The 15678-nt window shown below is 45.8% G+C and overlaps 1 protein-coding gene across 1 annotated transcript; it reads right to left on the bottom strand.

Moving 5' to 3' along the window:
• Positions 1–133: 133 nt before the first annotated feature.
• On the bottom strand, positions 134–15334 carry PARP3 (poly(ADP-ribose) polymerase family member 3). The gene is made up of 11 exons (XM_075287166.1): positions 15199–15334; positions 5697–5916; positions 5399–5533; positions 4864–5061; positions 4519–4645; positions 4202–4425; positions 3930–4088; positions 3346–3432; positions 2900–3077; positions 2670–2816; positions 134–653 (listed from the first exon to the last, which is right to left on the bottom strand). The coding sequence occupies exons 2-11, from the start codon at positions 5913–5915 to the stop codon at positions 484–486; spliced, it is 1644 nt and encodes a 547-aa protein (XP_075143267.1). The 5' UTR covers position 5916; positions 15199–15334; the 3' UTR covers positions 134–483.
• Positions 15335–15678: the final 344 nt, after the last annotated feature.

The raw sequence follows: 15678 nt of genomic DNA on the forward strand, positions 1-15678 counted from the left end.
CGGCAGCAAGAACATGTGACAACCTCTCAGACATGATATATACAGCTGGTTGTCAGTAACAGGGGGCGGGGCTGTGACAACCTCTCAGACATGATATATACAGCTGGTTGTCAGTAACAGGGGGCGGGGCTGTGACTACCTCTCAGACATGATATATACAGCTGGTTGTCAGTAACAGGGGGCGGGGCTGTGACTACCTCTCAGACATGGTATATACAGGCTGGTTATAGCTGGACTGTATATAAGGTGTGCGGATTTGGCGGCTGTGACATCAGGGAGACACCAATAACCCGGCGGTGTAACGTACACGATACACTATATATACGATGTATTTCCAGTATACACAACATCACTCCAGGATTAGACTTTACGACTCTTCTTAGTGACAGGTTGTCGTTCTCGAGATGAAGCCGCAACGTCCATAGTTACATATGTATATAGGATTACTGCATATCTACAGACAGAAGTCACTTATAGCCGAGCCTAAAACTGCAGTAACAGAAGGTAACGGAGCCGAGCCTGACTCTCCTTATACACCAAGTACTCGCTCTGAGAGAAGAAGGAGGATTCAAACTGGGACATTTTTAATGGTTTTCCTTGCGGGACAATAATCTTCCTTCCATCCAATATCAGCTCACGGTCCTTAGAGGGATCTGTGTACAGAAGAGCAATGATATCAGGGAGCGCAGAGCTGTATTATACTCCAGAGCTGCGCTCACTATTCTGCTGGTGCAGTCGCTGTGTACATACATTACATTACTTATCCTGTATTATACTCCAGAGCTGCGCTCACTATTCTGCTGGTACAGTCGCTGTGTACATACATTACATTACTTATCCTGTATTATACTCCAGAGCTGCGCTCACTATTCTGCTGGTGCAGTCACTGTGTACATACATTACATTACTTATCCTGTATTATACTCCAGAGCTGCGCTCACTATTCTGCTGGTGCAGTCGCTGTGTACATACATTACATTACTTATCCTGTATTATACTCCAGAGCTGCGCTCACTATTCTGCTGGTGCAGTCACCGTGTACATACATTACATTACTTATCCTGTATTATACTGCAGAGCTGCGCTCACTATTCTGCTGGTGCAGTCACCGTGTACATACATTACATTACTTATCCTGTATTATACTCCAGAGCTGCGCTCACTATTCTGCTGGTGCAGTCACCGTGTACATACATTACAGTACTTATCCTGTATTATACTCCAGAGCTGCACTCATTATTCTGCTATGGACATACATTACATTACTTATCCTGTATTATACTCCAGAGCTGCGCTCACTATTCTGCTGGTGCAGTCACTGTGTACATACATTACATTACTTATCCTGTATTATACTCCAGAGCTGCACTCACTATTCTGCTGGTACAGTCACTGTGTACATACATTACATTACTTATCCTGTATTATACCCCAGAGCTGCGCTCACTATTCTGCTGGTACAGTCACTGTGTACATACATTACATTACTTATCCTGTATTATACCCCAGAGCAGCGCTCACTATTCTGCTGGTGCAGTCACTGTGTACATACATTACATTACTTATCCTGTATTATACTCCAGAGCTGCGCTCACTATTCTGCTGTACAGTCACTGTGTACATACATTACATTACTTATCCTGTATTATACTCCAGAGCTGAGCTCACTATTCTGCTGGTACAGTCACTGTGTACATACATTACATTACTTATCCTGTATTATACTCCAGAGCGGCGCTCACTATTCTGCTGGTGCAGTCACTGTGTACATACATTACATTACTTATCCTGTATTATACTCCAGAGCTGCGCTCACTATTCTGCTGGTACAGTCACTGTGTACATACATTACATTACTTATCCTGTATTATACTCCAGAGCGGCGCTCACTACTCTGCTGGTACAGTCACTGTGTACATACATTACATTACTTATCCTGTATTATACTCTAGAGCTGCGCTCACTATTCTGCTGGTGCAGTCACTGTATACATACATTACATTACTTATCCTGTATTATACTCCAGAGCGGCGCTCACTATTCTGCTGGTGCAGTCACTGTGTACATACATTACATTACTTATCCAGTATTATACTCCAGAGCTGCGCTCACTATTCTGCTGGTACAGTCACTGTGTACATACATTACATTACTTATCCTGTATTATACTCCAGAGCTGCGCTCACTATTCTGCTGGTACAGTCACTGTGTACATACATTACATTACTTATCCTGCATTATACTCCAGAGCTGCACTCACTATTCTGCTGGTACAGTCACTGTGTACATACATTACATTACTTATCCTGTATTATACTCCAGAGCTGTGCTCACTATTCTGCTGGTGCAGTCACTGTGTACATACATTACATTACTTATCCTGTATTATACTCCAGAGCTGCGCTCACTATTCTGCTGGTGCAGTCACTGTGTACATACATTACATTACTTCTCCTGTATTATACCCCAGAGCTGCGCTCACTATTCTGCTGGTACAGTCACTGTGTACATACATTACATTACTTATCCTGTATTATACTCCAGAGCTGCGCTCACTATTCTGCTGGTGCAGTCACTGTGTACATACATTACATTACTTATCCTGTATTATACTCCAGAGCTGCGCTCACTATTCTGCTATGGACATACATTACATTACTTCTCCTGACCTGGCTCAGTGAGTCCGCGCGCCACTACGCTGTCATAGCCCTTGGGGGCGCTCTTTAGGGAGCAGTCGTCCCGGGTGATGTGATGTTCCTTCCCCAAAGCGACTTCATTTAAGAACATGATTCCGAGATTATTGGAGGTGCGACCAACTGCAAGAGACAGAGCGCAGTGTGTACAGGGGTGTAGAGGTCTCGCCCATAGTTTGGGATTTCCTTTGACCCCTCCCTCTTACCGTATCCTGCAGATTTGCTGTTCTCAGAGGCGAAGTATATCCCCCTGCCCACGCGGCCCCCTGAGTGGGGCATTATCCGGAGGCCACTCTTCAGAATAGCGGCCACCACTGCCACGTTGGTGCCGTGCCACAGCAGGCGGCGGTTATCGATGTCCTTATGGGCGCTGAGCCGTTCTTCCTGGGTCAGAGATCAGAGGGGGGGGGGGACATATTGAGCTTTATACACCATTATAGTGTGTGACTGCCCCCTAGTGGCTGACCTCTGTGCCTGTAGCTGGCTCTTTCTATAGGAGGCCGCGAGGTCTGCAGTGTGACGGTTGTATTACACTGCACAATACCGCCACACATTAGTATCACGTGTGTGAATACAGCTCTAGTGTATACGGCGCAGTATACGGTGCACAGAGGAGGTGACGGGATTAGGATTAGCTCCCCCCATGACTGACCTCAGCTTCCCGGTCCACAGACCAGACGTTCAGGATCTTCAGCCGACAGTAGTTCGGTCCTGTGCACTTCACGTAAGTGTCAATCACCTGCAAGACAAGACATGACCAGTCACCAGTGGTAGGCGCCACCTCCTCTACTTACCTCCTACTCCAGAATAGCTGCATCGTCCCCCATGCTTTACCCTGCAGCACCGCTGTGATCAGACACCTCAGCCTTGTCTATAGCAGTGTCTGGTCTTTTCCTCCCCCATGCTTTACCCTGCAGCACCACTGTGATCAGACACCTCAGCCTTGTCTATAGCAGTGTCTGGTCTTTTCCTCCCCCATGCTTTACCCTGCAGCACTGCTGTGATCAGACTCCTCAGCCTTGTCTATAGCAGTGTCTGGTCTTATCCTCCCCCATGCTTTACCCTGCAGCACCACTGTGATCAGAGACTCCTCAGCATTGTCTATAGCAGTGTCCTGTCTGATCCTCCCCCATGCTTTACCCTGCAGGTGTCTTTTCTTAGGATTGTCCTACCAGGAGCCGGTGCTAGGTCGGTAGGTTACCTTGAGTCATGTTTGGTTGCTCTGCACCGACTTACCTTGTATTCTTCAGACTTTGGGTCCAGGAGGCTGAGCTGACACTTAAGGAGCTGATAGTCTACGTCCAGGGGGTGAGGGACCTCGGCCAGCTCGGCCTCCTGCTCCTGCTTGGCCTTGTCGGCTTGTAGGGTCTGAGCCAGCTCAATGTCTGCGAGAACCTGATGGAAGGAACCAAAGGAAGAGGTCACACCCCGGGCTGGAGGACCTAGAAAAGATAGAACCTGCCCCGCTCCGGCCGTGCAGGGCACAGAATAGTAATGGCGTCAGGTACCAGTAACATGTCCTTCTTGGCTTGTAAGACCTCCAGGGTGTTGATGACGGGGGGCGTCTGCCGTCCAAAGTTGTGGGGGATGATGGTGTAGAAGCGGGAGGAGAGGTCGCTGAGGACGCTCTTGTTCGCCTTCCTGTCCAGCGCGGCCTGGAGTTCTTCCAAAACATCAAAGCCCTTCGCTATTTGCGCTTTACTCAACTTCCCCAACGGCATCTTCTTTATATCTGAAATACAAAGAGCCCTGATGTGAAGCTCGGCCCCTCCGCCATCGCCCCCTCCCCCCAGGTATATGCCCCCTCCCCACATCATGGCCGTACCTAGGTTCATGGTCTGCATGGCGTCCTTAAACATGTCAGTGCTGAATATCAGGGACACCAGGTCCTGGGTGGGTTTGTCCAGAGAGCAGGTTCGCACCTTTTTAGCCACTCCGTCTACAGTGTCCACCTGTGGAAGATAATGAAGGGGGGGGGGGGGTCATGAATATTCATGATCACTGCTGATTGGCTGCTGAAGGCAATGACTCCCCTGCACCTTGTCACTTCCCGAGACACCTGACAAGATCTCCAGGTAGAATTGGAGATTCCAACCAAACTTGGGCTTCAAACTTTTGGGTGGAGTTCCCCTTGACGTTGGCCATACCACCCCACGGCTTAACCTCTCACCTTGACCATGGCCTCGCTGGTTTCTTCTTCGTCGTCGTCGTGCTCCACCTCGATCATGGTGTACTTTCCGGGGTGCGGAGTGAAGTTCTCTCGGTCCGACCAGTTGTTCTTTGTTTTGTCTTTAAACTTCTTCTCAAAGTCTTTCTTGGCGGCGTCCAGAGCGGTGAAAGGGGTTAACTTACTCTGACCGACCTCCCCCTGCGGGACACAAAGGTACAAGGACATCACAAAAGATCCTGGGGTGCCTCTGAGTGGTGGGGGCCCCGTACTGAGAAGACAATGGGCTGAGTCAGGGGCCCCTGCTTTATGTGGCTCCATCTATAGGGGACCCCCACCCACCAGTGGGACCAGTATCAGCCTCGGACCACTCCTGTTATCCCGCATCTGACTATTGTGAGATATAAATACAACGCCCCCCACAGGTGAACCCCTGCAAGGCCGCACCCCATAGACACTGCACCAGCAGAGGGAAGCAGCGAGCTGTGGGGATCCAGCAGAATTCTGAGTGCAGCTCTGGAGGGGAGCGTGTTCTCACCACTCGGCCCCAGCGGTTCCAGCAGTAATACGTCGTCTTCTGGTTGGGGGAGTTTATGAGTTGGATGATGTAAAACTTGTTGTTGTTGTGCCCGATGTTGGTCTGGTTCAGCATACAGTCATAGTCCTCGTATACCTGACAACAGACAAGATGGCGGTAGTATAAAGCACAGGGTCCGAGAGGGGCCAGTCTACTTAATACCCAACCTTTCCCTGTACCCCAATATGTGCCCCCCCATCTCCCATAGATCCAGACCAGACTGGCACTTGCAGGACTCTCTGCCGTCATCTTCACCCACCTCCATGTTGCCGTTTCCGCTCAGCGAGCAGGCCGAGTCTATCTTGGCCTTCCCTTTCTTCCCTGCTGCAGCTTTAAGAGCCTGGACCGCGCTCTGGAATCGGTCTGGAGCCTTAATGTCCTCCTCCTGCTCCTCTTCCTTAATCTCCTCCTTCACCTTGGCTCTCTTCCCCTTGCCGGAGCTCTTGGCCTGAGCCGCTGCTTTTCTCTTTGGCGCCATTCTACGACCAGAAGGAGAAGAGACTGAATTAGATGAGAAGACATCGCGTATTCTAGAATCCAGACGTATCTAGAGCAGACTCATCTCTACGCTCAGCATCTTGGTAACCCTCAAACATTCTGCAGATTGCTTGTGTACAATGGAAACCATCAGCAAGCTGCTGCTGACTGATCAGTGTTTGGTGTTAAAAGGGAGGGGCAGAGGAGTCTGGGGGAGGATGGAGGGGGGGGATAGAGGGGTCTGGAGGGGGATAGAGGGGTCTGGAGGGGGATAGAGGGGTCTGGAGGGGGGGATAGAGGGGTCTGGAGGGGGGGATAGAGGGGTCTGGGAGAGGATGGAGGGGTCTGGGAGAAGATAGAGGGGTCTGGAGGGGGGGATAGAGGGGTCTGGAGGGGGGGATAGAGGGGTCTGGGGGAGGATGGAGGGGTCTGGAGGGGGATAGAGGGGTCTGGAGGGGGAATAGAGGGGTCTGGAGAGGATAGAGGGGTCAGGAGGGGGGATAGAGGGGTCTGGAGGGGGATAGAGGGGTCTGGGAGAAGATAGAGGGGTCTGGGAGAAGATAGAGGGGTCTGGAGGGGGGGATAGAGGGGTCTGGAGGGGGGGATAGAGGGGTCTGGGGGAGGATGGAGGGGTCTGGAGGGGGATAGAGGGGTCTGGAGGGGGAATAGAGGGGTCTGGAGAGGATAGAGGGGTCAGGAGGGGGGATAGAGGGGTCTGGAGGGGGATAGAGGGGTCTGGGAGAAGATAGAGGGGTCTGGAGGGGGGATAGAGGGGTCTGGAGGGGGGGATAGAGGGGTCTGGAGGGGGATAGAGGGGTCTGGGAGAAGATAGAGGGGTCTGGAGGGGGGATAGAGGGGTCTGGAGGGGGGGATAGAGGGGTCTGGAGGGGGGGATAGAGGGGTCTGGGAGAGGATGGAGGGGTCTGGAGGGGGGATAGAGGGGTCTGGGAGAAGATAGAGGGGTCTGGAGGGGGGATAGAGGGGTCTGGAGGGGGGGATAGAGGGGTCTGGAGGGGAGGATAGAGGGGTCTGGAGGGGGGGATAGAGGGGTCTGGGAGAGGATGGAGGGGTCTGGAGGGGGGATAGAGGGGTCTGGGAGAAGATAGAGGGGTCTGGAGGGGGGATAGAGGGGTCTGGAGGGGGGGATAGAGGGGTCTGGAGGGGGGGATAGAGGGGTCTGGGAGAGGATGGAGGGGTCTGGAGGGGGATAGAGGGGTCTGGAGGGGGGATAGAGGGGGATAGAGGGGTCTGGGAGAAGATAGAGGGGTCTGGAGGGGGATAGAGGGGTCTGGAGGGGGATAGAGGGGTCTGGGAGAGGATGGAGGGGTCAGGAGGGAGGATGGAGGGGTCTGGAGGGGGATAGAGGGGTCTGGAGGGGGATAGAGGGGTCTGGGAGAGGATGGAGGGGTCTGGAGGGGGGATAGAGGGGTCAGGAGGGGGACAGAGGGGTCTGGAGGGGGATAGAGGGGTCTGAGAGAGGATGGAGGGGTCAGGAGGGGGGATAGAGGGGTCTGGGGGAGGATGGAGGGGTCAGGAGGGGGGGATAGAGGGGTCTGGGGGAGGATGGAGGGGTCTGGAAGAGGATGGAGGGGTCAGGAGGGGGGATAGAGGGGTCTGGAGGGGGGATAGAGGGGTCTGGAGGGGGGCTAGAGGGGTCTGGGAGAAGATGGAGGGGTCTGGGAGAAGATGGAGGGGTCTGGGAGAAGATGGAGGGGTCTGGAGGGGATAATAAAGGTCTAGAAAGTAAAGAAGGGTCTGGAGTGGGACAGAGGAGCCTGTAGGAGGACAGAGGGCTCTAGGGGGGTTAATAAGGGTCTGGAGGGGGGACTTTGTTCCCTCCTCCACTTTAGTCCGCTGCTCTGCTTGGCTGGGGATGCATGTGTATGTAGTGTGTGTACGTAGCGTGTGTACGTAGCGTGTGTACGTAGCGTGTGTATGTAGAGTGTGTACGTAGCGTGTGTACGTAGCGTGTGTATGTAGCGTGTGTACGTAGCGTGTGTACGTAGCGTGTGTATGTAGCGTGTGTATGTAGTGTGTGTACGTAGCGTGTGTATGTAGCGTGTGTACGTAGCGTGTGTACGTAGCGTGTGTACGTAGCGTGTGTACGTAGCGTGTGTACGTAGCGTGTGTATGTAGCGTGTGTATGTAGTGTGTGTACGTAGCGAGTGTATGTAGCGTGTGTACGTAGCGTGTGTATGTAGCGTGTGTATGTAGTGTGTGTACGTAGCGTGTGTATGTAGCGTGTGTACGTAGCGTGTGTACGTAGCGTGTGTATGTAGCGTGTGTACGTAGCGTGTGTATGTAGCGTGTGTATGTAGTGTGTGTACGTAGCGAGTGTATGTAGCGTGTGTACGTAGCGTGTGTATGTAGCGTGTGTACGTAGCGTGTGTATGTAGTGTGTGTACGTAGCGAGTGTATGTAGCGTGTGTACGTAGCGTGTGTATGTAGCGTGTGTACGTAGCGTGTGTACGGAGTTGGATAAGACAGGTGCTGACTGTCCGGCTGACAACTCTCTCACATGTCAGTCCTGCAGCCTCCTTCTGTCTGTACAGTCAGGCCGGTTACAGTCCAGGGGTGGCTCAGTACAGTAAATGCCCTGGGGGGGATGGAGGAGGTGAGAGGAGCAGGGGTGGGGTGGGGGTGGGGGGGTATTTTAGGCTGCGGCCGATCAGCTGCTCCTGACATCACATACAGAGGTTTACTTGTTGTTGATGAATATTCGGGAAACTTGAGAAAGAGAAATGACAATAATGAGAATAGTAAGAAGTAATAATACCCCCCCCACACACACACGTGGCCTCTATACACCAGTCCCTATAGACAGACGCCTCCTAGTTGTGGTCCTGCCCTGCACCAGTAACAGTGTGACTATGAGAGCCGCCCTATAGGGGAGATGCAGGAGCCGCCAATGCTACACAAGCCTCAGATCACAGGAGGGTCTGCCTGTAGAAAGGGTTAATCTGCGGTGACCTCCTCCCCCACCCACCTGTGTATACCATGCTGCACCTGTCGCCTGTCACATGACCTCCTGCCACTCCCCGCTTACCTGTCACTTCTACAATAAACCCCCAAACCTTTGTCCACAGCAATGATAAGGCCTGACCTATAGACAGCACTCCATGTATATGAGTATATATATATATACCAGGGAGGAGGATGGTGAAGGCGGAGTCCGGGGATTCACATTACCTGACAACGTGTCACAGACCTGCGGCTACAGATGATATCATGTTATACTAATACCCTACACTATGTAATATACTGTAATACTACCACAATGTATACCATACTATACCGATATATCATACTATACTATAATACCCTACACTATGTAATATACTGTAATACTACCACAACGTACACCATACTATACCGATATATCATACTATACTATAATACCCTACACTATGTAATATACTGTAATACTACCACAACGTACACCATACTATACCGATATATCATACTATACTATAATACCCTACACTATGTAATATACTGTAATACTACCACAACGTACACCATACTATACCGATATATCATACTATACTATAATACCCTACACTATGTAATATACTGTAATACTACCACAATGTATACCATACTATACCGATATATCATACTATACTATAATACCCTACACTATGTAATATACTGTAATACTACTACAACGTACACCATACTATACCGATATATCATACTATACTATAATACCCTACACTATGTAATATACTGTAATACTACCACAACGTACACCATACTATACCGATATATCATACTAATACTATAATACCCTACACTATGTAATACTGTAATACTACCACAACGTACACCATACTATACCGATATATCATACTATACTATAATACCCTACACTATGTAATACTGTAATACTACCACAATGTATACCATACTATACCGATATATCATACTATACTATAATACCCTACACTATGTAATATACTGTAATACTACCACAACGTACACCATACTATACCGATATATCATACTATACTATAATACCCTACACTATGTAATATACTGTAATACTACCACAATGTATACCATACTATACCGATATATCATACTATACTATAATATCCTACACTATGTAATATACTGTAATACTACCACAATGTATACCATACTATACCGATATATCATACTATACTATAATACCCTACACTATGTAATATACTGTAATACTACCACAACGTACACCATACTATACCGATATATCATACTATACTATAATACCCTACACTATGTAATATACTGTAATACTACCACAACGTACACCATACTATACCGATATATCATACTATACTATAATACCCTACACTATGTAATATACTGTAATACTACCACAACGTACACCATACTATACCGATATATCATACTATACTATAATACCCTACACTATGTAATATACTGTAATACTACCACAATGTATACCATACTATACCGATATATCATACTAATACTATAATACCCTACACTATGTAATACTGTAATACTACCACAACGTACACCATACTATACCGATATATCATACTATACTATAATACCCTACACTATGTAATATACTGTAATACTACCACAACGTACACCATACTATACCGATATATCATACTATACTATAATACCCTACACTATGTAATATACTGTAATACTACCACAACGTACACCATACTATACCGATATATCATACTATACTATAATACCCTACACTATGTAATATACTGTAATACTACCACAACGTACACCATACTATACCGATATATCATACTAATACTATAATACCCTACACTATGTAATACTGTAATACTACCACAACGTACACCATACTATACCGATATATCATACTATACTATAATACCCTACACTATGTAATATACTGTAATACTACCACAACGTACACCATACTATACCGATATATCATACTATACTATAATACCCTACACTATGTAATATACTGTAATACTACCACAACGTATACCATACTATACCGATATATCATGTTATACTAATACCCTACACTATGTAATATACTGTAATACTACCACAACGTACACCATACTATACCGATATATCATACTAATACTATAATACCCTACACTATGTAATACTGTAATACTACCACAACGTACACCATACTATACCGATATATCATACTATACTATAATACCCTACACTATGTAATATACTGTAATACTACCACAACGTACACCATACTATACCGATATATCATACTATACTATAATACCCTACACTATGTAATATACTGTAATACTACCACAACGTATACCATACTATACCGATATATCATACTATACTATAATACCCTACACTATGTAATACTGTAATACTACCACAACGTACACCATACTATACCGATATATCATACTATACTATAATACCCTACACTATGTAATATACTGTAATACTACCACAACGTACACCATACTATACCGATATATCATACTAATACTATAATACCCTACACTATGTAATATACTGTAATACTACCACAATGTATACCATACTATACCGATATATCATACTAATACTATAATACCCTACACTATGTAATATACTGTAATACTACTACAACGTACACCATACTATACCGATATATCATACTAATACTATAATACCCTACACTATGTAATATACTGTAATACTACTACAACGTATACCATACTATACCGATATATCATACTAATACTATAATACCCTACACTATGTAATATACTGTAATACTACAACGTATACCATACTATACCGATATATCATACTACTACTATAATACCCTACACTATGTAATATACTGTAATACACCACTATACTCACATATAATACTACACTCATACTACTATTAATAGCAGATTGTGGTGACACCCGCATCCTCTCAATGGCACCGGTCAGGATGTGGCGGCATTATATCAAATCACTTCCTCCTGCACAAATCACAGAATAATAGTCACTGTAGAGTATAATACTATATACGGTATTGTACTATATACTGCACTGTATAGTCTTGTTGTAGTCGCTCTCCTGTATACACTGTACTATATACTGTACTATATACTGCATTGTATAGTCTTGTTGTAGTCGCTCCCCTGTATACACTGTACTATATACTGCATTGTATAGTCTTGTTGTAGTCGCTCTCCTGTATACACTGTACTATATACTGCATTGTATAATCTTGTTGTAGTCGCTCCCCTGTATACACTGTACTATATACTGCATTGTATAGTCTTGTTGTAGTCGCTCTCCTGTATACACTGTACTATATACTGCATTGTATAGTCTTGTTGTAGTCGCTCTCCTGTATACACTGTACTATATACTGCATTGTATAGTCTTGTTGTAGTCGCTCTCCTGTATACACTGTACTATATATTGCATTGTATAGTCTTGTTGTAGTCGCTCTCCTGTATACACTGTACTATATACTGTACTATATACTGCATTGTATAGTCTTGTTGTAGTCGCTCTCCTGTATACACTGTACTATATACTGTACTATATACTGCATTGTATAGTCTTGTTGTAGTCGCTCCCCTGTATACACTGTACTATATACTGTACTATATACTGTACTATATACTGCATTGTATAGTCTTGTTGTAGTCGCTCTCCTGTATACACTGTACTATATACTGCATTGTATAGTCTTGTTGTAGTCGCTCTCCTGTATACACTGTACTATATACTGTACTATATACTGCATTGTATAGTCTTGTTGTAGGCGCTCTCCTGTATACACTGTACTATATACTGCATTGTATAGTCTTGTTGTAGTCGCTCTCCTGTATACACTGTACTATATACTGCATTGTATAGTCTTGTTGTAGTCGCTCTCCTGTATATACTGTACTATATACTGTACTATATACTGCATTGTATAGTCTTGTTGTAGTCGCTCTCCTGTATACACTGTACTATATACTGTACTATATACTGCATTGTATAGTCTTGTTGTAGTCGCTCCCCTGTATACACTGTACTATATACTGTACTATATACTGCATTGTATAGTGTTGTTGTAGGCGCTCTCCTGTATACACTGTACTATATACTGCATTGTATAGTCTTGTTGTAGGCGCTCTCCTGTATACACTGTACTATATACTGCATTGTATAGTCTTGTTGTAGTCGCTCTCCTTTATACACTGTACTATATACTGCATTGTATAGTCTTGTTGTAGTCGCTCTCCTGTATACACTGTACTATATACTGCATTGTACAGTCTTGTAGTCGCTCTCCTGTATATACTGTAGTATATACTGTACTATATACTGCATTGTACAGTCTTGTAGTCGCTCTCCTGTATATACTGTACTATATACTGTACTATATACTGCATTGTATAGTCTTGTTGTAGTCGCTCTCCTGTATATACTGTACTATATACTGTACTATATACTGCATTGTACAGTCTTGTTGTAGTCGCTCTCCTGTATATACTGTACTATATACTGTACTATATACTGCATTGTACAGTCTTGTAGTCGCTCTCCTGTATATACTGTACTATATACTGTACTATATACTGCATTGTACAGTCTTGTTGTAGTCGCTCTCCTGTATACACTGTACTATATACTGTACTATATACTGCATTGTATAGTCTTGTTGTAGTCGCTCTCCTGTATACACTGTACTATATACTGCATTGTATAGTCTTGTTGTAGTCGCTCTCCTGTATTCACTGTACTATATACTGCATTGTATAATCTTGTTGTAGTCGCTCCCCTGTATACACTGTACTATATACTGCATTGTATAGTCTTGTTGTAGTCGCTCTCCTGTATACACTGTACTATATACTGCATTGTATAGTCTTGTTGTAGTCGCTCTCCTGTATACACTGTACTATATACTGCATTGTATAATCTTGTTGTAGTCGCTCCCCTGTATACACTGTACTATATACTGCATTGTATAGTCTTGCTGTAGTCGCTCTCCTGTATACACTGTACTATATACTGCATTGTATAGTCTTGTTGTAGTCGCTCTCCTGTATACACTGTACTATATACTGCATTGTATAGTCTTGTTGTAGGCGCTCTCCTGTATACACTGTACTATATACTGCATTGTACAGTCTTGTTGTAGTCGCTCTCCTGTATACACTGTACTATATACTGTACTATATACTGCATTGTATAGTCTTGTTGTAGTCGCTCTCCTGTATACACTGTACTATATACTGTGCTATATACTGTACTATATACTGCATTGTATAGTCTTGTTGTAGTCGCTCTCCTGTATACACTGTACTATATACTGTACTATATACTGCATTGTATAGTCTTGTTGTAGTCGCTCTCCTGTATACACTGTACTATATACTGTACTATATACTGCATTGTATAGTCTTGTTGTAGTCGCTCCCCTGTATACACTGTACTATATACTGCATTGTATAGTCTTGTTGTAGTCGCTCTCCTGTATACACTGTACTATATACTGTACTATATACTGCATTGTATAGTCTTGTTGTAGTCGCTCTCCTGTATACACTGTACTATATACTGTACTATATACTGCATTGTATAGTCTTGTTGTAGGCGCTCTCCTGTATACACTGTACTATATACTGTACTATATACTGTACTATATACTGCATTGTATAGTCTTGTTGTAGTCGCTCTCCTGTATACACTGTACTATATACTGCATTGTATAGTCTTGTTGTAGGCGCTCTCCTGTATACACTGTACTATATACTGCATTGTATAGTCTTGTTGTAGTCGCTCTCCTGTATACACTGTACTATATACTGCATTGTATAGTCTTGTTGTAGGCGCTCTCCTGTATACACTGTACTATATACTGTACTGTATAACTTAGGAGAGAATCTGCAGCTACGATGATTCATGAGAACAGAATCTGAACTGGGGAAACTTCCAAATGAGCCCACAAGCTCAGCCCATGTGCACGAAGACCCGGGGGAGTCCGAGAACGACAGCTCTGGAGGCTCCTGCAGGACTAACAGGGGGTGCTCAGCCCTGAAATCTCCTTATAGCACTACAAGTCCCAGGATGCCCTGCCCCCTCTCCCGCCCTGCCCCCTCTCCTGTCCTCGGTCACTTGGTCACCAGATTGCTCCCCTGCACACAGATCTGGCAGCGCAGGCTGGGACTTGTAGTTCCACACTGGAAGGAAAAGTTTGAGCTGGGAAAGTGTGTTGTATAAGTTGAGAGTGCAGCAGATAAGAGGCGGCCCCTGTACATTGTGTCTATAGGGTGACTAACCTGCTGACAGTGACTTACCTGCTGACAGGTGAGCTGTCTCCGCTATGGGGTAACTGTCACACTCTGCAGGGCCTGCGGCTGACAACTGGAATCACCAGGACAAGTCCCAGCAGGTCTGCAGCAGCTCCTCCTCCTCCTCCCTCCACCCCGCAGGCTGCTCCCCACCTCCTGCAAGACACAGCAGCATCACTACATCCACGCCCCATTAAAGACACAAACCCAAAAAACCTGCCCCGGGACTCACCAGCCCCTGTGCGCCCCCCTGCGCCCGCCTGCGCCTTTCTTACTCTCCTTTTTCTCTGGTGTCTATGTATGACGTCGGGGCTACTGCTTGTTAGATGTTGTTCACACGTTGCAGTTGTTTTAGCTACGTGCACGTTGCGATTCCCCGCTAGTCTGACATGGCGGCCTTTTTCATCCAGGGGTGCAGAGAGGGGGCTGCTTAGATTCCTGCTGTACCCCAATCTATACTGAAATGGGGCGTAACCGGCACCAACT

Source organism: Leptodactylus fuscus, chromosome 9 (genome assembly GCF_031893055.1).
Source record: "Leptodactylus fuscus isolate aLepFus1 chromosome 9, aLepFus1.hap2, whole genome shotgun sequence".
Lineage (NCBI taxonomy): Eukaryota > Metazoa > Chordata > Amphibia > Anura > Leptodactylidae > Leptodactylus > Leptodactylus fuscus.

Bases quoted from the DNA above. Each gene is read 5' to 3' on its own strand.
- PARP3 (XM_075287166.1), bottom strand. From the start codon at position 5,915: ATGGCGCCAAAGAGAAAAGCAGCGGCTCAGGCCAAGAGCTCCGGCAAG. The intron at 4,426-4,518 runs GTACGGCCATGA...TTTGTATTTCAG, and splicing joins CATGCAGACCATGAACCTAG to ATATAAAGAAGATGCCGTTG. The intron at 4,089-4,201 runs GTACCTGACGCC...TCCTTCCATCAG, and splicing joins CCAAGAAGGACATGTTACTG to GTTCTCGCAGACATTGAGCT.